Source organism: Miniopterus schreibersii (assembly GCF_964146895.1).
Source record: "Miniopterus schreibersii genome assembly, chromosome: 5".
Taxonomy (NCBI): domain Eukaryota; kingdom Metazoa; phylum Chordata; class Mammalia; order Chiroptera; family Miniopteridae; genus Miniopterus; species Miniopterus schreibersii.
In genome coordinates this window covers 25106392-25128107 of record NC_138106.1, presented here as the reverse complement: position 1 = coordinate 25128107, position 21716 = coordinate 25106392, and the positions used below count along the sequence as shown (strand labels likewise).

The following is a 21716-nucleotide window of genomic DNA, read 5'->3' as shown; positions in this document are numbered from 1 at the left end:
ACTAACTTTAGCCCTCCTGTCATCTTTTGCTAGTAAACCAACCACCATGTTTATAAAATTTAGCCCATGCTGTCCCATGGGCCCTGTTTCTGTTGACCCAGTGTGATTGAATAAAGGCTCCACGTCCTTCCTAGATTGTCGTTGACAAAGTCTTCCTGATGGCTGCCGAAAGCCGCCTTGATGGGAACGGCTTTCCCACTCAACTTGCAGGGAGAGATGGCAGAACACGTTTTCCTGCCAGCCCTGGGATTAGCATTTTGAAAGAATGCTCCAGGAAACCCTAGCCCTGAGATATTTCCAGGAAAGAAGAAGAGCTGTTGAGAGCGGGAGAGTCGGAGAGAGCCAGAGGGTGTGAAAGAGCGAGGGAGTGTCCATGAGAGAGAAGCAGAGTGTGTGAAAAGCCTGAGTGTGCCCGAGACGGAGGAAGGGGGACAGGGAGAGGATGAGTGTTCAGTCAGGGACATCTGGGCGACACTGCGTGCTTTGATGACTTACCATCTTTCTTCTATTGTCAGTTTGCTCATTTTGGAGAACACACAGGAAACATTGGCCTCTCTTCTCTACCATGCCTTCTTTTCATTAGAGACTGTTAGCCCCCGTGTCCCTCTCTCTGTCTTATGTATTTCATTTGTGTGTTTTTTAAAATAATTTTTAATTTTTTAATTACATTTGATGCACAATATCGTATTAGTTTCAGGTGTACAACATAGTGACTAGACATTTATATAACTTACGAAGTGAGCACCTGGATAAATCTAGTACCCATCTGACACCATACATAGCATTCATAGTATTACAATATTATTGACTGTATTCCTTATGTTGTGCTTTTATCCCCGTGACTGCTCTGTAACTACCAATCTGTACTTCTTAATTCCTCTACCTTTTTCCAATTTAGTTATTGTATTAGGATATAACAGCCATGCCTGTTAAACCTTACTTATTATGTGGTCAGAGTTGGAGCTAGTGTGCATATTTTTATTACCTTTTGCAGTAGCTTTGCTATTTTTTTTTCCTGAAGAGAATGTGTGACCTTTTTTTTCTATTTCCACATGAATTATTGATAATGCACACAGAAAAATCCATGTAACGAGAGATGGCGGAGTACCTGGGGTTTAGTGTGCAGGCAGGCTTTGTCATTCTGTGTCGTCCCCAGAAGAGTGTCATTTGCACTTGAATGAGGTGCGGAGCCAGGATGTGCAGATAGCAGTTTAGCGGAGACGGCAGTGAGCTCTCGAGCACGTCCAGGGCTCCGAAGTGAATCCAAGTAGAATGGTGTCTGGAGAACACGGCGAGAGACTCAGCCTCACTCGGAGCCTCGCCGTCTCCAGGAGCACTTGCTGCTTCGGTCACGTGTCCTATCGATGGCACTGGAGTGGTGGGGCAGCTCGCACAAGCATCGCCGTTTCTGCCCGGCTCAGGCTCCGAGATTGGAATCTTTATGAGGTCATGCATTATTTTGAAAGGCGCTTTGGGAGCTTAAGTGGAAAATTGAGATAATGCTAAACTTTGTAATATGAAGGGAATTTGTTGAACGCCGGAACTGAGAACTACTTGGAAGGGGAGGGTGGGCCAGGGGAGAGATTTTTCAAAATATATTGCCAGAGGTGGGGTTAGCTCTGTTCTCGTGAGGCGAGGCCCTGGCCAGCACAGCGTCCCTCGGCGTCCTGACGGTGTTTGTCGTAAAGAAAAGGGATCCGTACTAGAAACTGATCATTTGCTTTTTTTTTTTTTTTAATATATCTTTATTGATTTCAGAGAGAGGAAGGGAGAGGGAGAGAGAGAGACAGAAACATCAGTGATGGGAGAGTCGTTGATCTGCTGCAGCCCGAAACCGGGGCATGTGCCCTGACCGGGAATCAAACCCTGATCGCCTGGATCCTAGGCCAATGCTCAACCGCTGAGCTGCGCCCGGCTGGGCTGATCATTTACTTTTGATCTGGCCTCTCCCTGGGTCCTTCCACATGGGCTTGCTTTCTCTCCTGCTGCAGTTTGACCCACTTACACGGAAAGGGTTGCTCACGAAGGAAAGTTTGTCTGTATAAACATCACTGAATGGAGTTACTGTTTGCCCATCTAAGTCTTTCATTTTAATTATTTCTCCAACTTGGTGTTTTGGTTCTTATTGGCTCTTTTCCTTGTGTCTGTCTCGCTGTGCTCGCATTACTTGTGGTCGTGCAGTGTTGAGGACTAGTTTGGAATCCCTTACAGGAGAGAAGGGCCAGTCGTGTTTCATTCCGATGCATCAGCCTCTCGCACATGACGCGGGAGGTTTGTCTTTGGACGGCGGGCGTTGTACTTGCATCCCGGCAAGGATAGATCTGAGCAATCCGCTGAAGGACGAGTTCATTTTCTGCCCCCGTGTGTCCTTTCAAATGAAATTAAACTTGATCCGGGTTTTGAAGTGGTGGTTGCTCTTCATTAAAATTTTACAGAGGGCAGCCGTAGAGGATATCAACCCCGCCGATGACCCCAACAATCAAGGCGAAGATGAATTTGAGGAGGCTGAGCAAGCGAGAGAAGAAAACTTGCCGGATGAAAATGAAGAGCAGAAACAAAGGCATCAAAAGCAAGGGAATGCAGAAATGGAGGAGCATTTGGTGGTAAGTGGAGACCACTACGGAGGGCGGTGTCCCCCGGGTATTCTAATAAATGCCTGGTTTATGCAAAAGATGCGTCATAACCGACATTGACAGGAGGTTTGCCTCTTTGGCTGGTTTTCAGGCCGTTATGTGAAATGATGTGTCTGCACTCAGAGAGAGAGGGTGACGGATGGCCTGGGCTTTGTGTTGGGAACGATTACTCATTATTTCCTGGCCACCGAGGCATTGAAAGCGCACTGGTGGTGGCGGCCTGCTCGTCCTTTGTCCCGGAGCACCGTAAGCCACAGCTCCCTGGCGCAGTAACCTGAGCCTCCGCTTTGTTTCCACAGATGGCCGGAAACCCAGACCAGCAGGAGGACGCTGTTGATGAGCAGTACCAGGAGGAGGGGGAGGAAGAGGTAGGCTGCCCGACGGCAGGGCCCTGAGCACGCGGCCTGCTGTCGCACACTCGCCGTCACCCCGCCTCAGCAGCCCTGGCTTTGATGTGCCTTTTATGGAAATGTTTATGGAAAGACTTAGGCAGGACAAGAAAGCGGGTTTCAAGAGGAAACAGATGGTGGCCGTGGAGACATTGGGTAGAAAATAACAATAGCAGGGTGATAGACCCCCTTCTCTCTGGCTCTCACTAGAAATTTTGAATTAAGAAGACATTTGGCCTCCAGGAATAGTGGACGTGGGTATATGTGGTCTTTGGAAGAATATTTCCTGCTGTATCTTTCCCGCATAAAAGAGAAGAACAAGGCTCCGCTGGGAGCCTGGACTAACCCCGCAACTTTCCCTGTAGACGTTGCGCAGCGCCTGCCTCCCCGGGGTGCCCCACAGTGTCTGTGGGAATTCGCTGCACACCCTGCAGACATGTAAAAAGAATTTTATAGGCTCTACTTTTAGCCTTTTCCCTCCCAGGAATTTGGTATCTTAATTAAATTTAACAATGAAGAAAAGGAAAAATAAGGAGCTCAGTTGGATAAAATGCATTTGGGGAGAAATTCTTAACCTTTCATTTTAGTTTGTTTTTTTATTGTAAACTTCTGGCACATTATGGTAGTTAGGCTTGGAGCATTTGTGTAATTGACGGACAAGTGCTGTTGGTTGTAGCCACTTTGTCACAGCACTTTACTGTATGGGCACCTGAAGCTCAGTACTTGGGAACATGATGTAGATGAGACCAAGGCCCCATGGTTAGTCTCTCCCTGGACCAGTAAGATGCCTCTCTGTCAGACGTCTTGCTAATATGTAGCTTTGGCCCTAAGGGGAACTGCATAAGAGAATGGACAAATGGCAGCCTGAACACACCCTTGCCTCCCCAACCTAAGACCCTGCTCAGAACACCTGTGCTGCTGCACTCGGTACACAGTTACCACCTGGGACCCTGCTCAGAACACCTGTGCTGCTGCACTCGGTACACAGTTACCACCTGGGACCCTGCTCAGAACACCTGTGCTGCTGCACTCACTACTCAGTTCCCTTGTCTAGGTCTGCTTTCTCATTTTTGTTGCATTTGTCAGCTTTCAGAACTAATGCTAAAATTTGTGCTTATGTCAGGAAAACAAAAGGATGTTGCTCTTTACAGCTGTTGATAACATAAATTTTAGTCACGTGCACTCCAGCTGGCTTGATCTTTCTTTCAGTCTCTCTTTTCTCACCCTGCTGTTCATCCTGAGCTTTCTTATCAGAAAAGAGCATTAGAGAAACACGCAGCCTTGAATATTAAGACATTTGGCAAGAAAAAAAATACTCATCTGGACTTCTCTTGTAACAGGATGTCTAGACTAATATTACTTTATTTCATTATGGCAGATGCCAGGAATCTTTGTGGGATTAAAAGCAAAGAGGGTTCACCTTGGCTTCTTTTTAAAAATTCAGAAGGGTAAACATAAAATTTTAATCAGTATTTAGTGATGATTTTTTACCTCTATATTATGTCAGTTAAGGTGGGGAGAGAAATCCTGTGATCCAAGAGGGATCGAGGATAAAAAGAAAAGAAAGAGACCAGGGGGAGGAGAATGGTGATCAGGCAGATGTCAATGCCTTGCCGGAGACAGCTGCTCCCTCAGGCTGGGGCTCTTCCTCCCTCCACTCGGTGGAACCGACGAGCATCCTTTCCTCTCGCTGCACCGAGCCCAGGTGGTCCTGCTTCTCTTTTTCCAGTTCCCTGCCCAGAACCCCTGTGCTTGGGATCTGTGTCCTCACTTTCTAACCCCATCTTGCATAGGCTCCCCATTGCCACACCCTCTCATTTAGGATGTTGCCCTGTGGACTCCTCAAGGAAGCCCAGCACGCCTTTCTTTTCCTCTCTGCAACTTTCCTCTCTGCCCACACACGTCCCTTGTTCAGGCTGTATTGTCTTTTTCTGGTAGTTCTGAGATGCTGATTGTTGGATCTTCCCACCTCTTTCTGTTGTTCGCAGTTCTTTCCTTGAGGAGGGCAGAGGAGAGTCGTTCCCAGATACTATTCAAGGACTAGTAACAGAGACAAAGATCTCAGCAGGCTCCACCGAAGTGAGAAAAATAGAGAGGAATACACTGTGGAGAAAGCATATTGTGTTCATTTATGAGTGATTGTGTATGAGACACTGGGTGGGCACTCTGACAACCATCAAATACTGTGTAGTGTACATCGTTGTCACCATCAAGCCTCAGAGTCTCCTAGCTGCCCCAGCTGACCACCGGGGTGTCCGGCTCACTGCTCCCGTTGGATCCCTTCCCCTCGAGAGGAAGTGTATCTCGCTAGGGCGAGGAAGTGTATCTCGCTAGGGCGAGGAAGTGTATCTCGCTAGGGCAATACTTGTTCAGAGGTGCAGCCTATTAGCCTTGTGACTTGACCTCTGAGAGTACAGGACCCAAAACCAGTGTGATTTTAATAAATTTGCATGGTCCCTGCTTGTTTTGGTCTTAGTACAGTGGTATTGATCACCCTTGAAAGACAGAGAAATGATGGTTATTGACAGCATTGTTTATTGTTTATGATTGTTTGAGCGAAAGACATTCATATAGTGATTCCATCATCATGTTTCCTTACTTCCCAGATCTTTTTATCTACTTATGAGCAAATAAGACAAGTTACAACATTGCCCAAAAACACACTCTGTGTGCTTTAAAATTACTTAAATGTTAAAAAAAAAAAAAAAAGGTAGATTGAATGCTTGAAAATCCTGAGTGCTCAGTTTCCCCAATATAACTGACCACAGATTAATCTGAACACTCAGGAGAGAGCAAGCACAGGTTATGTGGGGACCTTTAGTGGTACTGCCAGCCTGTGAACCACCACAGCAAGAAGCTGTCCAGATGGCAGAAACCCTCCTGTTAAACATCACTCAGTAAGCAGTGGTGCCCATCACTATAGCTGGCATTGCTGAAGGCCTTTCTTTGGTCACATCCCATCCACCTGTTTGGATCCTAGCGTTCTTGACTACTTAGAGTTCAGCCTTCTGGCTCCTGGCTCATCCCATAACATCTTTGATGTATAAAAGAAAGGAGTTAATACATATAGGGACAGGGACAGGAACAGGGAAAGGGGTAGCTAGCCAAAACCCACTTTGGACTCAGTTGACCTGTTTTGTTTTGTTTTTAACTTTTTGTTTAAAGATTTTTTAATTGATTTTTAGAGGAAGAGAGAGAAACATTGATTGGCTGCCTCTTGTATGCCCCCTACTGGGGATCCAGCCCGAAACCTGGGCATGTGCCCTGACTGGGAATGGAACTGGCAACCTTTTGGTGTACAGGATGGTGCCCAACCAACTGAGCCACACCAGCCAGGGCAGTAGACCTGTTTTGTCTTGTTTTGGCTAGTTATTAAACTGTGCCACATCACACAGGGACCATTTCTAAAATGCTTAAAACATCAGAGTTCAGTGAACAAAAGTGGGTAATGAGGAGCAGTGTTGGGAAATCTTTAACAAAATGTTTGCATCAGCTTTAACAGGTCACTAAAGAAAGTGGAATGTGGAAGACATAATTGCTGTGTCTATATTATTAAAAAGTACTAATGTGGCTTCTGGTTATTAGTCTAAGCATATTTTAAAATCAGAAACTCTTTATCATTTTTTCCCTTTTCAGTAATGCCTGTAAGATGAAATTGAATTACTTTTGCCCCAAACATGAAGAATATATTACTAGAATAATAGGGTGCATCTATAAATCTGAAAAATTACAGAATTTTCATTTATGGGTTCCATAAATTAAAAAGTAATCTAAATCAGTACTTCCCTCCTCATATTATGTTGACACATGGTAAACAACCTAAATTTTCTACAACAGATCTGAAGAGAAGAACTCATAAAAAGGGTGTTTATCACTTTAGCCAAAGAAATTCTAGCCAGTATTCATTGTCACTCAAGTGGGTGGCTCTCAGTCTTTGCTGTGGCTAAGAATCACCTTGGAGAGTGTGTGAAAAATACAAATACTAGGTCAGACCATACCCTTGGAAATGTTGATCTTATCTATGGTGCACCCTGGAAGTCAGAGTTGTACATTGTACACAAGCCCCCCGCTGATGCTGATGTGTCAGGAGCACACTGTTTAGAGAGACAGCCCTAGGACAGAAGTTGCAGGTGGACTTTGGGAAGTCTGAACCTGCCAAAACTTCTGTACAAAATGCTGTGTATCTATACCTATTTGCTAACTACTTTCTTACCAAAGTCTTAAAAGGATCCATGATTCCCTCTACCCCACACACAATTAAAAATCACTGATTTTTATCCAACCTTTTTATTTTACAGATAAGAAATTTGAACTTTAGAGAGGGTAGCTAAATTTTTGAAGGTCATACAGCTTGTTATTGTTAGAATCATGATTAAACCCACTGAAGTCTGATTTTAAAGGCTAACATAATTAAGTATACCCAGTGTGCAATTATGCACGTAACTAAATAATTGATATGGCCAGGTTCTTCTTTATAGAAGTTAGTGAATGCAGAAGGAATGATAGAATTAGAAGGGCACCATTTCTGTAAGCCCTAATTAAAACAATTGATTTAAGAGCAATCATCAATGGACGATATCACTAGATGAATGGAAGTAGGGGAATTTTACCATGGAGGGTCAGGCTGTCCCTGTCAGGCGCACTGAACAGTCTTAGCCTCACTAAAAGTGGGACAGACATTAAGTACCTTCTGATGTGATGAAAATATGAATTCTCCAGCATCACCTCTAAAAAACTCTTACTTTGCAAATTGAATCGAATTCATCCAAGCCTTAAGCTGACTTGCTTTTATATAAGAAATGTCGGGGCTAAAGAAATGAGTTAAGTAATACCTTAAAGAAGCAAATAAATGCAGAACGTGGGTCTTTCTAACAAATCAATAACTTTGAGGAAAAAAGAAGGGAGCAGAACCTAAGCTAGGTGTGACCTTTGTTTGGATGACTAGAACAAACCAGCTGTAAATAGACATTTGTAAGACACTTGGGAAAATGTGAAGTATGGACTAGACACTAGATGATACCATGGAATCATTTATCAGGTGTTTTAATGGCATGCTTATATAAGAAAGGTCCATTGTTTTCAGAGATATATACAAAGATGGGTAGGGGTGAAATTATATGATGTCTAGAATTTTGAAGAATAAGTCATCATTAAATAAAGAAGAGCAGTGCCCGGCCGGGCGTGGCTCAGCGGTTGAGCCTCGACCTAGGATCCAGGCGATCAGGGTTCGATTCCGGGTCAGGGCACATGCCCGGGTTGCGGGCTAGGCAGCCGATCAGTGACTCTCTCATCATTGATGTTTCTATCTCTCTCTCTCCCTCTCTCTTCCTCTCTCTGAAATCAATAAAGATATATATTTTTTTTTAAAAAGAAAAGCAGTAAATGATGCAAGTGTGGCACATTGTGATGACTTTTGAATCTTGGTGATAACTATAAGGAGTTCATGAAATTATTTTCTTTATTTGTGAGCGCTGGAAAATTTTTATAGTAAAAACAAATGACCTCATTGTTTATACAGCCAGCAGAGTTGCGGAACCAAGGTTTTATCCAGGTTTGTCTGACTCCATAGTCCGTGTTAGGGGTTGGCAACTATTGGCCTCAGCCTGTTTTGTAAGTGAAGTGTTATTGGAACACAGCCATGTTTTTATTTGCATGTTGTCTGAGGCCGCCTCTGCACTACAGTGGTAGAGCTGGGTAGTTGCTACACTGTATGGCTGAGAAAGCCTGAATATTTACTATCTGGCCTTTTACAGAAAAGTGTGCTGACCCTGATTTATATATTCTTTCCACCATGCTGCAGTTTCAAGGCAGTTTCTTCCCAACCCCAACCAAGCCAAGCTATTGTTCACTGGTGTATTTTCATTATTGCAGCTATAGCAGACATATCTATTCACTGATATCGACCAGGACACTTGAGCAATTTAACGATGTTTCAATTAGTGAGACCTTAATATAGTCTGAATTAAATGCTTCATCATGTTCATTCCAGTGTCCTGGGGAATGTTGTTAGGAGGTTCTGTGACCAAGGGCAGAACAATGTCATGGACCATAGGTAGAGCCTGCCAGTGCAATGTGTGTCTTCTCTCTAGCTCGCCCCACCAGGACATGTGAATACAAAAGATGCTTTATGCCTTTGTCCCCAGAATGAATTTATTTTGTGCCTGTGTAGTTTAGGGGCTATGAATACAGCTGGCATTGGGTTGGTTAGAGAGGTTCATGAAAGCTGGGCTCTGTCTAGGGCATCCTTGAAAGGTCATTTGTAGGCTCCTAACAGGCCAGGTGCGCTCCAAAGCTTGTCTGGTAGGTTGCAGTTCATTTCTGTTGCACCTGGACTAAACACCTTGAGACAGCCCTTAATTTCTTGCTCCTTAATTAGAACACGTGCATATTTCCTCCCCTTGCCCATTTCTGGGATTTTAAAGATCTCCCCTCTCTGCACCAAAAGAAAAAAAAATCCGGTAATTTTATGTGTTATTCTAGAAGATTTACTCTACCACTGTCCTTGGAGAGATCAGGTTTTCTTTTGGTATCAGGACAGTACATTATGCTTAATTGATGGTCAGCAGTTTTTTGAAATGTATTCAAATGACTTAAACCTTTTGGCATATATATAGTTTTCAAAAACAGTTAAATTAGAAAGTATTTCCTAGCATATTTTCCAACTCTTATATTTTGTGGAATGTGATCATTAAATAGAGGTTATTTAGCAAATATAGTTGGATGATTTTTTTAATCTGCATATGAAAAAATAATTGTGATCAATGACATAATATTAATAGCATTACAGAAAACTATTTAAAAAAGAAATGTCATGTTAGAACACTGAAGAGATATAGGGATTTGAGGCAGTTTAGTGACTATTTTATAAAGAAATTGAAATGATTGTGTTCTATGTTCTGGATATTTTAGCCAGAAATGTTTAGTCTTAATTATAGAAATGTATATACACATTTTCCCCTCCTATCTTATATATAAGCCATGAGGTATGTTTTCTGTGCCTTTACAGAGCAGATATGCTTTGCATTGACTCATTCATTCACTCATTCAACCAGTATTTATTAATCAATTTCAGTGTGCCAGGTTTGAATCTAGGTACAGAAGACAGTTGAGTAAGATTTTTTATAGTAGGTGTATTATACATCTCTTCATTGCTAATAGACAAGTCAAATCTTTGACTTCTGTCTTTTTTTCAAATTTATTTTTAGTTTAATTTTGTTGCTGCTACTTTGAATGAACTCTTTAGAAATCAGAATAGGTTGTTTCCAGTGCTTAAATGATAAAAGTGTCACCTCGTATCTCTGGTTTGTTTTAGGTTCAGGAAGATTTGACTGAAGAGAAAAAAAGGGAATTGGAGCATAATGTTGAAGAGACCTATGGTGAAAATGATGAAAATGTATGTGTGGGATGTGTATTTCTATTGCGCATGTTTGCGGATGCATAGGCCATCCCTGTGTATAGTTGGATGGACACCAGTCCGTACATCTAGGGCGCCCTCTCTGGAGTTTAACACGCTAACCCAGACTTAGGAAAATGTGTGACAATATGAAGATTAGGAAAGACTGTAGCACTGTTGCCTCTTGGAACATTTTTTTTCACTTTCTTCCTTCTTCCAAAAATGAGTAACTTCTCACCCTTTTTTTTTTTTAAAGAGGGAATTATTTATCTCACTAACTCTATGCCCTATCTCTTAGGTGTTTGCTTTTTTCTTTTAACTTTAAGGCTGATGAGAAAAACAATGATGGAGAGGAACAAGACGTTCGAGACGACAACCGCCCCAAAGGCCGAGAGGACCCCTATGAGGAGGAAGAAGAGGAGGACGGGGCGGCTGTAGCTGAGAAATCACAGCGAAGGGCTGAAATGTAGCTGTGTCCCCGCTTCACACACAGCGCTCAGTGGAGAGATTCCCTGCAAGCTGCTCAAAAGGAAACCTGCCTACTGAACTCTAGGATATTTAATTACAGAAATTAAGAATGTAGACTTTTTTACAACTTTTGTATTAGAAATGCTCATACATTTATATGAATATATTTTGATAACCTAGGTTAGAGCTGCTTTTATATTCAAGCTAAACCTGAGCAAGAAGAAAACAGTAAAGCAAGCCTTAGGCTCTGAATCTCAGTTTTTCAAAGACTGTGATGTAAAGGACATCGATTTTGTATATGTTTCAACTTGTTACTTTTCTATCTTCCAGTTTCCAGGTGTTCTCTTGTTTGCCTTTGACAAAATACAGGATTTCAAAATAAGAAATACTGCAAAAAAATCGAGCAGACGTTAAGGAGAATGGCCAGTTTACTAACTGCTCCCTTTCCGAGGTTCTTGTGTATAATTGTGATGGACTTTTCACCCGTCTGCGTATCTCTGGAATAAGATTCATGTACAGAGTGACATTGCTTTTCAGACTTGTCAGATCAGTTAGAAAAATATTTGGCTTTACTTAAAACCACAGCTATTCTTCTTGAAAGGAATTAAATTTAAAAGTCAGGTAGTACTAAATTCATGTGACAGTATTCTGGAGTTAGATAGTTTAGTATTCAAACAAGATATGACACCTTAGTGTATTAACCTTTTTGAAGGACTGACAGGTTGTTTAATAACGAATTTACTGTGTATGGGTGGTGGTTTCCACATTAGCACCCAGTCAGTTGTTTTTCCGACGCCACCTAGCGATACCCTTGTTTCATTACCAGTTCCTACAGTGCTGTATATTTCCCCTGGAAGCTCTGTGCCTCAGTAAGTAATCACTTTGATTACAGTGTGAATATGAAGGTATACCAAAGTGTATAACTAAAAAGGATTATTTTTTAAAAAACTATACGGTGAGGTACATATGGTGGTAGGATAGACCCTGATGACTTTTCTGATTGCTGGGGTTGGGTCTGTGTTATGCCCACAAATAGGCATTTTAATGATGTTGAATTTAAACATTTCTTAAAGAAATTAAAAATCAAACATTTTCCTTGGGATAGAAACATTTCAGTCTCAAGCGTGAAGATTTTTAGATATATAGAATTAGGTTATATAATTCATGTGTGTGGTTTTGTAATAATACTCTCAAATTAATAAAAACAAATTTCAATTTCCGTTGTATGAATGTAATCTTATTTTTTAGTAACCACACTCATGTATGGTTTTGATTGTCTCAATTGAATGATTGTGTATGTATGCATAGGAATGTTTGTTCAAATGTATTTTGGATTTTCAATAATCATAAATCAAATTTTACCTTTATGTATAAAAACCTTTTATGTAATGTAAAATGTATAATATTGTATATAATATTCAAAATACAATTATTTTGGTAAATTAGTTTGTATTTTTAATGTCCCAGTTGCAGTATTTAATTATTTGAAACATTGAAACTTGGTAATAGTCAATAAAGCTATAAAAAGAAAGTGATAAATCTTTTAAAGTATGTGATTTTTTAAATAGTTTATGATTTTAAACATTATCGTAAAAAAGAAAAACTTTAAGAGGTACCAATATATATTAATGAATTATACAATGCCTTTCCTAACTTGTTATTTTCCTTGTCACTTTCCCTACTTGATTGGCATGTGATTCCCCCCCCCCCCCCCACTGTCCTAAAGAAAGAGCTAAGAATTTTTATTTTATTTGAGCTACTTCTGGGGGAAGAAAAAAGAAACCGGTAGAGAAATGCACCAGTGTTGTGTGCACACACAGACATTAAACAACAGCAACAGAACCCTATTAAATCCCCACTAGGAAAGCAACAATCACAAACCATACTCCTCTCAGGACAGCACAAGTTATAGGGCCATTTAAGCTAATGTTTGGAAGGGAACTAATCAGCCAGAGCTGATCTACATTAATGAGATGAGCAGAAATAAATTGTCACTTGTATTTATCTTGCCAATTAATCTGTGACTTCTGGTGCAACCAATAAGTCAAAGGACTTGGTACCATTGACATAATCAGAAGGGAAAACACATTTATTAGGGACAAGAACAGTGGCACACAAAAAAGCTACATTGGTACAAATATAATAACCGGATAGCTGTAAGTGACTGAAAAACATCTAGGAGTAAGAGTATGATCTGGCCACATGCAAGTCAGTGACTCACTCTAAAGGAAAATTACTGGCGGTTATTAAATGTCATAGTACGAGGGGTGTGTTATTAAGACCCACTTTGTCCTGCAGTGCTCCTTGAAGATTGATGGAGTTCCTCCCTCCCCACCCAACTGAAGAAGTTTGTCCTGGAGTATTTGACATCCTTTAACTGCCTTGAGCTCTTTGTTTTGTTTTTAGTTCTTGCATTACCTGTGGTATATACATACTACGGCATGTTGCACAGCCTTTTAAAAAAGTGAGGTCAATTTTTATTCTTGAGCCATCTTTTGGCTTCCATCGTACTCTGTTCCTACTTTTCTTACCATCCTGGCTAGTCTTGCTCAATCTTTTCTTGCAGGTTTCTCTTCTATGTCTTCCCCTTAAACACTAGTGTTCTTCAGGTTTTGCCCTAGAGGTCTTCTCTCTGGCCCTCTTCCCACTCATGTCTTAGACACGTCTCCAAATCCACCTACTCAGCCTTGCTTTCTATGACCTGCCCTACCTCAAATTTATAATTTTCAAAACTGAATTTGCATTTCCCACCTAAATCCCACTTATCTTTCCAGGTTCTGTATCTCAATTCACTAAGTCTTCCAAAACAAAAGACAGAGTTTGTCCTTGAATCTGTCTTCTCTCCCTATAGATGCTATCAAAATATCCTTAAGTTTGCACATTTCTCTGTGGAGAAAATAGTCTATAGAAGTACAGACAACTTAACCCACAAAGACAAGCAAAATGCAGAGGCAGAGATCCATTTTTTTCAGTCCTTGTACCTTGCCATCCCTGATGCCAGCCAAGTCCACCCATAGGTTAATTAATGAGCCAATAAATTCTACTTTTTTATTTGAGCTAGTTCGCTTGCCACCTGAAGATTCCTGACTAATACTTGACTAACATTCAGTTCCTTTAAATCATCATGGCCTTTCCTATCTTGGTAAATTTGCCACCTACTCCCCCCAGAAATATTGTTCAGTCCCTATTTGCTCTTCTCTCATTTGCTCTAGGTTTCACCATAGATACCACCTTCCCAACCCCAGAAAGTCCAGTTTGCATACTTTTTCCTCTGTCTACCTGTAGTATACTGTATTTTATATCATGGTACTTATCACAGTGTATGGAAACAACTATAAACTTGTCTGTACTCTTCATGACATATGTTCTGTGGGGGTAGAGACCTTATTTCTCTCGTTTATTGTTGCATCCCAGGCACTGATACTTCCAATAAATATTTACTAAATGATTATCTTATAGCCCTCATTTGTAAAATGAGAATATTTGATTATTCCAAGGTCATACAATTTTGAATAAGTGGCAGAGCTGCAGTTTCTTCCCGACTGAATCTGATTCCAATGTTAATTCTAAATATAGCCAGATTCGTATGGATCATTACCCGGTGTCACATTCTGAGTCGCATATATTAAAAAGGTGTTTTAAATTTTACAAAAAACTTACCCCCCCCAAAATGTAATGGATATAAAACATAAATAAGTGAAGTCTCATTCATAGGGTTTTGAGGAGGAACCAAGAAATTGGAAGTATTTGACCTAAGAAAGAACTGGTCAGAGGAAGACGTAACAGTATCTGCCTGTCTTCTCTGAAGCATCAATTGTAGCATCAGGAATAAAGAAGTTCTTGAGAAACAGGTGAATGGAGTTGTGAATTCTAGAGAGTGAAATCAGAATATGTTAAATAATCATTTACCATTTACTAGAGGCCTGCCTAAGATGGGGAATAGATGCAGTATCCTCTGAGAATTTCCCTGGCTCGTGTGATCGTGTGGGAGGGCCAGCCGTTATGGTGGATGGCCAGGTGGTTAGGCTTTGTGCTCATCCACTGATTGTCCTCCTGTCTGCACCCCATTTCCTCTCTGCTCTTCATGTGTTGAAAGGCCTAACCCTATAACCACAGGGGTGAACCCCAAACCAATCATTGTACTCTGTCTTCTGAGGCTGGATTAGGAAAATGCTCTTGGTCTGCTCTGGTGAGAGCAGGAAACGTGCCCTGGGGACTGCCAGGGGTCATACTCCCCATGACATGGAGAAAACCCAGCTGCAGAAGGAAAGAATGAAGCCAGTACAAAAAGGACAAGATTGGGGTCTTGGTAGAGAGGGGAGAAAGTGGGAAAGGGAGGGAGACAGAGACAGATAAAGGAAGAGAATGGTGTTTAAATTCCCAGGTTCTGATTTCCTTTGATTTTATTTATCAAAAATCTTTTTTCTTAAGCAAGTTTAAGGTTCTTTGCTACCATGTACAGCCTAAAGAATATTGACTTCAGCATTATATTTTCCTTTATAACAGTAAAGAACAACAGTAGGGTGGGAGGAAATGCTTTTCATTACTTTTCAGTCATATTGCCCTACATGTAGCAAGTTTTAATAAATAATGGCATGCTGTTTTGCCAATCTTTTGATTGCCATCTTTTCTCTTGGATCTGGCTTTAAGACCTCAAAATGTGTGACAAAAATTTAGGGATTATTGTGATAAAGTTAAAAATACTTGTATACCCCCATTCTTTAATCTACACCAAAGATTGGCAAACTTTTTTCTGTAAAGGTCCAGATAATTAATGTTTTAGTTCTTGTGGGCCATAGAAACTACTCACTCTGCCGTTTACTGTGAAAATAGCCAGAGACACTGCATAAAGGAATGAGCATAGCTGTGTTCCAATAAAATGTGATTTACATAAACAGAAAGCATGTGAGATTTGGCCTGCAGACTGTAGACACCTGTTCTATATGATACAAGTGCTTGCTTTATTATAACAGCAATGATTTCAACAGAAAATAGAGCATTTTGAGATTTTTAGATATGAAGGCTTTCTGGTTCTCTCCCGTAAACCTTTCCATTTTAAGTTGGCAAGTCCTCAACATTATCTTAGCTGCTGCATTAATACACTATTTTAAGTAATTGGAAATGAAATACTCTTGTCCTTTACCATCTTGGCTGACCTTGTTCTCACCATTCCCTGTATGATACTAATGAAGCTTGAAATTAAATGTCATTTCTGTTTATCTGTTAACACATACACAGCATTTCCCATAAAGCACATGTCTTTTAAAGAACTGATTCATTGGAAAACATGGGTTTGAGCAAGATGTGATGGTTTCTTTTGGTCCGGTTATGTTTTTCCTCTTTTTAAGACTTAAGGTATGGGAACACATAATCATGCCTGCCTAACAATATGTTAACATATTATTAATATGTTAACAATAATCGAATTTGTTAGCTCAGAGTTTTTTGGGTTCTGTAGGTATCTGATTCCTGTTAGGTTTATGCATCCTAGTGGAGTTAGATTATTTTATCCATAAGGCAATTAAAGTATCTTTTATATTCCCTTAACCCTGGCCAATTATCTTCTGCGGTGGTTTTAAGATTTGTTCGCCAAATCTTTGAGAGTCTCCCTTTCAAGAGGCAAAGTCTAGTTTCCTTTTCCTTGAGTATGAGCTAGACTTAGTTACTGGCTTCTGACAAAATTAAAGGGAAGCAAGGGTGTTTGATTCAGAGATTAGGCCATAAAAGACGATACAGCTTCTTCCATGCTCTCTCCTGGAAGCCAGCTACCATGTCCCAAGGATATTCAAACAGCCTTATGTTGAAACCTACATCCATGTGGCAAGAAATCCAGGCTTCTGGCCAACATCCTGTAAGGAACTGAGGACTCCTGCCAAGAGCCACATGAGTGAGTTTGAAGCGGACCCTCCAGCTCCGATCAAGTCATCAGACTACAACCTGATCGTAACCTCATTAGAAACCCTGAGCCAGAACCACCCAGAGAAGTCTCACTCAGATTCCTGGCTCACACAAACTTTAGATAATAAATGTTTATTCTTTTAGGTTTTGAAGTAATTGGTTACACAGCAGTAGGTACTAATACATCTTCGAAGGAGTGTTTATGGCTCAAAGTGGAGAGGCCGGTGGTGAAGATGCTGTGCAGCTGCAGGGTGCACCTGGGCATCCAGCCAGCCGCTCTGCTGGAAACCAGGCCTAGATGTGTTGGTGAAGGAAGATGGAGTTCTACTTAATGAGTTGAATACTCTTAAGCCAATTTATTTGTTCAGAATGATAAGATTCTTTTTTGGCAGTTATTAGTAGCCTCGAATACAGTAGTAGTTCACTCACCTGGAGAATTTCTAAGGTAGTGATACCTGGGTCCTACTCCCACAGACTTAGAATTAATTGCATTACAGTGTCATCCGGGCATCAGGATTCTAAAATTCCCCAGATGTTTCTAATGTGCAGCTAAGGTTGAGGACTACTGTTTCATTAGAAGTTGGAAAGAGTAATGTTCCCTCCCCAACATATCGCAACCAAATAGTAAATCACAATGAAAGCAAGTCTCAGATCAATTTGCAAAGCCAATATTCACAGGCAAGCTGAAACCCAATATTAAACTTTCCTAAGTCTCCATGAGTCACAGATCTCTCTGCTTTTAGGAATTCTTCCAGGCATGAGGCATGAAGGATTGCTCAGGACAGAGCTCACAGTGTTCCCGGATCAGAGTTCAGCAAGACTTCGGTCAGGTCCCAGCCCGCAGTCTTCCCTTAAGAGGCCCACGTCCTTCTGTGACAGGTGCTGGGCTCACCCTGTGCTCAGAGCTCTTTGTGGGAGGGGTAGGTGCTTGTATAGGACTTCCTTCAGCTCGCCCACATAATATGAACACCATTAATTTCTAGAATAAATTTAAAAAAGCCTTTAATATCCATCGTGCTATCTAACAAAACAGCGCTGATTTGGGCTGAAGAAAGTAGATCTTGTGATAGCAGCCTCTGGAGTGTGGGCCCTGCGGAGAGGACCTGCTTTGCAGCCGTGGATGCACTTTAGAGCCCATGAAGAAACTTTTAGAAACACCTCACCCCCCACCCCAATCTAATTAAATCAGAAACTCTGAGGGCAGAGCCTGGGCATTGGTATTTTTTACAAGTCTCTCAACAAATCATGATTGCCAGGGGTTAGGGTGGCGGGGAGGGGTGCCCTTAAAGGGGCAGTGCACACAAGGGACTTTTCTAGGTGGTGAAAGTCTTCTATGTTCTGATTGTGAGAGTGTTATACAATCTGTACATGTATTCACACTCATAGCTCTGTTCAACAAAAGGAAAAACAAGTCTTATTGTGTGGTAATTTAAAAAATAAAATATAATACTAATTCTTTTTAAAAGCTTCAGATAATTCTAATGTACAGCAGGGCTGGAAGTCACTGGGTTAGACTGTTAAAGGGCTGATTCACCATCTGTGGGACATGCATTCATAGTTAGGGCACCACCAGGGTTAACCTCCTAAGTTAACAACCCCTCCAACCATACATATGCACACACCCATCTATATCAGCACACCACATTACCTATGATAAAGTATTTTACAGTAAATTATAAATACCATAATAGTGAGATATAGCTGTCTTACCAGATTCACACTGGAGAATTTCAAAATATTGTGGCGGGGAATTGCATGAGTCAATAGTTCTATTAATCTCTGCTCTTGGAGACAAAACTCATAATGCAATTGCTTTGCCTCAGCACAATGTTTCTCAAACTCATAAACTGTGGTTTTTATAGAATAACAGAGAATCCCATAAGGAGAATAGCTTGGCAGTTTAGTTTCATTTCTGAGTAGGATTACAGGAAGAAATAAATACATTTTATATCACAAAAGAGTGTGCATACATATGTGTATATAAAAACTGAAATAAAAGTTTCAAGAAACGACTCATGCCTTTTCCTATTTTTCTCTTTCAGAGCAGGGTTGGTCATGACTCAGGATCTTGACATCATGATGCGCTAATGTTGTAACACTGGGAGAATAAAACCGGGTGTCTGTGTTTCATCCCGCCCTGAGGCAAGGAGACAGGCATTGATGCCTGGCTGCACCATTCTTTAGCTTTCTGAAATTAAGCACGTTTCTTGATCTTTGTGTGCCTCCCTTTGCTCACTTGTAAAATGAGAATAATTGCAGCGGCCTTCAGGCTGGGCTGGGATCACTGCACCCTCATTTGATGTACTCAGCTCCTAAGTTTCTCTTCCTTTCCTCTACACTGAAATTAAGACTCAATGAGAAAGAGACTGGACATGGGAGACCTGGACTATTTCTTACCTTGGAGGCCGGAAGACTGGACCTGTGTTTATTGTCTTTTTTCTTTGAATGATGTTACAGGGAGATAGGTCTTTTCAGAGCTTTCAATATAGGAAATAGTCAAAGAGTTTAAGAACAGTATATATTCTTTAATCCTCAATGATTTGGGAAACTCTGGCTAGAGGCAGAAGAAGAAATTAAGCAGTTCTGGCAAAAGAGGATTGAGATTCAAACTGATCTGCCCCATGCATGTCCTTAACTTTGAAAATAACCAGGAGCCCGGCCCGGCGTGGCTCAGCGGTTGAGTATTGACCTAGGATCCAGGAGATCTGTTTGATTCCCGGTCAGGGCACATGCCCGGGTTGCGGGCTCCATCCCCAGTCAGGGGCATGCCGGAGGCAACCCATCAATGACTTTCATCATTGATGTTTCTATCTCTCTCCCCCTCTCCTTTCCTCTCTCTAAAATCAATAAAGATATATTTTAAAAAAACACACCCCAAACCAGGAAAGTTTCACTTACGGATTTATCTTATGGAAAATCAATTGTAGCATGTGAGGGGGGAATGAGATGATTATCCTAGTTAAGAAAAAAGATGTACAAATGGTCCCAGCAGAAGGGGATGACCAAATGAACAGGCATGTGTTGTTTACCTTGCCGCTGGTTGAATTCCTCACCATTCACTCACTTTCAAGGAATCCCAGGGCATCTGAGGATCTGGCAAACTAGGCAGAGTTTATTCAGATACTCACTAGGGCACTTTCTAAAACTTTGGAGACATGGAAAAAATATGCTGTATGTTATAGAAATATAAATCACGCAAAACGCAAGTGAGTAACGAAGTAAAATCACAAGGCAAAGCAGCTACTTCCTTCCCTTTCTGGTTTCCCTTATTTTGGGCAGGAGCAGGGACGGGTGTTTCTCATGGCAACCAGTCCTGCTACTTAGTCACAACCTGGACAGCAGTTCAAATTCACGAACATGTGCTGTTTACCTAGTGTCTATTCCAGCCAAGACCAGGAACTTTTCCAAGGCATGGAGAATAGTGACCCTGCAAAGTTTGTGGCTAAGTTGGGGTAGTTCAATGTATATTAAATCTCAAAGCTGTCTTTTAGATTACAAAAACTATCGCAAAGGCTAATCCTGAAAGAAAATCAGGTGTTGGTTTGCAACCTCGGGATTTCCCGTGTGAAATATGAAACTGGGCATGGTACACGGAGGGCAAAGAGAGGCCCAAGAAAGAGGCAGGCACCTCCAAACTGGGAGGTGGCAGGTTTAATAAGCAAGGGAACTTACACAGGAGGCTTGTCTGGGGTGGCCATAAGACCGGTAGATGTCTGTACAGGCCCACCAGAATCTTAAAAGTTTATAGAGAAGCCTTAACAGCATTCAGTCAAGTATACTGTCCAGATGGTCTCAACAACACATTGCTCTCTCAAGGCTGCATCCTTGAAAAATCTCCAGCTATGAGAATGGCAGGAGGAGTGTACATTCCAAGGATGGGGGGCGGGGAGCCTCAGATTGCTGGGTCCAGCTCATGGGTCAACCAGCGGTCACATCCTCTCCATGACCTCCTCTAACAACAAGAGAAATAATGTTATTTGACTTGTGACAAAATTACTAATGTGGCTAAAGAGCACAATACATGTTTAATAAGAATGAAATTGTATTGGGAGAAAAATCAGCTATAACACACATTTAGAAAGGGGGGAAATGGCACTGTTGAACCTGAAAATGATAGGTTTAATCTCCTTGGGGCCATGCAGGAGGGGACAGCAAAGTGAAATCTTGGCTTCTCACTTTGAAATGCATTTGAATTTAATGTGTACACACACTTTACAGTTTTGACTTTGCATATTACCAGTTGGTTACACCGCAGGACAGCTTGGTTCAGGAACATCTACGTCTGAAGGCCCTGGGAAACTTTTCCTGGCCTCGGAGCCTTGCAAGGTCAGTAGGTCCCAGGGTTGCTGTAACTTCAGTGAACCATAGCAAGTACTCCTCAGTTGTTCTTCCTTCTTGTTTTTAATCCCCACCTTTTTCTTCTTCTTCTTTTTAAATCAGTTTACTAATTTTTGAAATGTCTTTAACTAAACAGTAGGACTGGAAGACTTGAAGTCCTCAATCAGCAGTGAACGACTTGGCGCAGGGTTCTCTCTGGATGAGGTAGGTTACCCACCTCCACAGCATCTCAGGTAACGAAAATGGATCACTGAATCCTGATGATTTGGGGTTCAGATGCTGCTGGGTAAAGAGCCAGAGGATGCTGGCTCCCTTGAGAACAGGAAATAAAGAAGGAGGGGTGCAGGCCCATTTATTGAAAGCCTGTCCATCTTTGCCTTTAGCTGTGAGTAAAGTATTAAAATAGTTTGCATTAAAGTTCAAAGATTATGACCCCTTGCAAACCATAGGAGTAATTTCTTTTATCTTAATAGATTGCTAACCCTGGTTTCTTAAATGGGTGAGTAACTTTATTCTGCATCCTGACTTTGGAGTGGGTTTTAACAGCCCCTGGGAGCCTCTTCTGTCCTCTCTCTTCCCAGCATCTGGGCTTCCATT

The 21716-nt window shown here is 41.4% G+C and overlaps 1 protein-coding gene across 3 annotated transcripts in view; it reads left to right on the top strand.

The window, feature by feature from the left end:
- The window catches only part of GOLIM4 (golgi integral membrane protein 4), a 65250-nt gene extending 53148 nt beyond the window's left edge, over positions 1–12102 (top strand). For 2 of the 3 annotated variants that reach the window (XM_081138908.1, XM_081138906.1), the window contains 4 exons: positions 2436–2603; positions 2933–3001; positions 10335–10415; positions 10742–12102. In XM_081138908.1, the coding sequence (XP_080995034.1) occupies positions 2436–2603; positions 2933–3001; positions 10335–10415; positions 10742–10885 (462 nt within the window). In that variant the 3' untranslated portion in view covers positions 10886–12102. The remainder of the gene's footprint in view (positions 1–2435; positions 2604–2932; positions 3002–10334; positions 10416–10741) is intronic. The other variant, XM_081138907.1, reaches the window with a different exon arrangement.
- The last annotated feature ends 9614 nt before the right edge of the window (positions 12103–21716 follow it).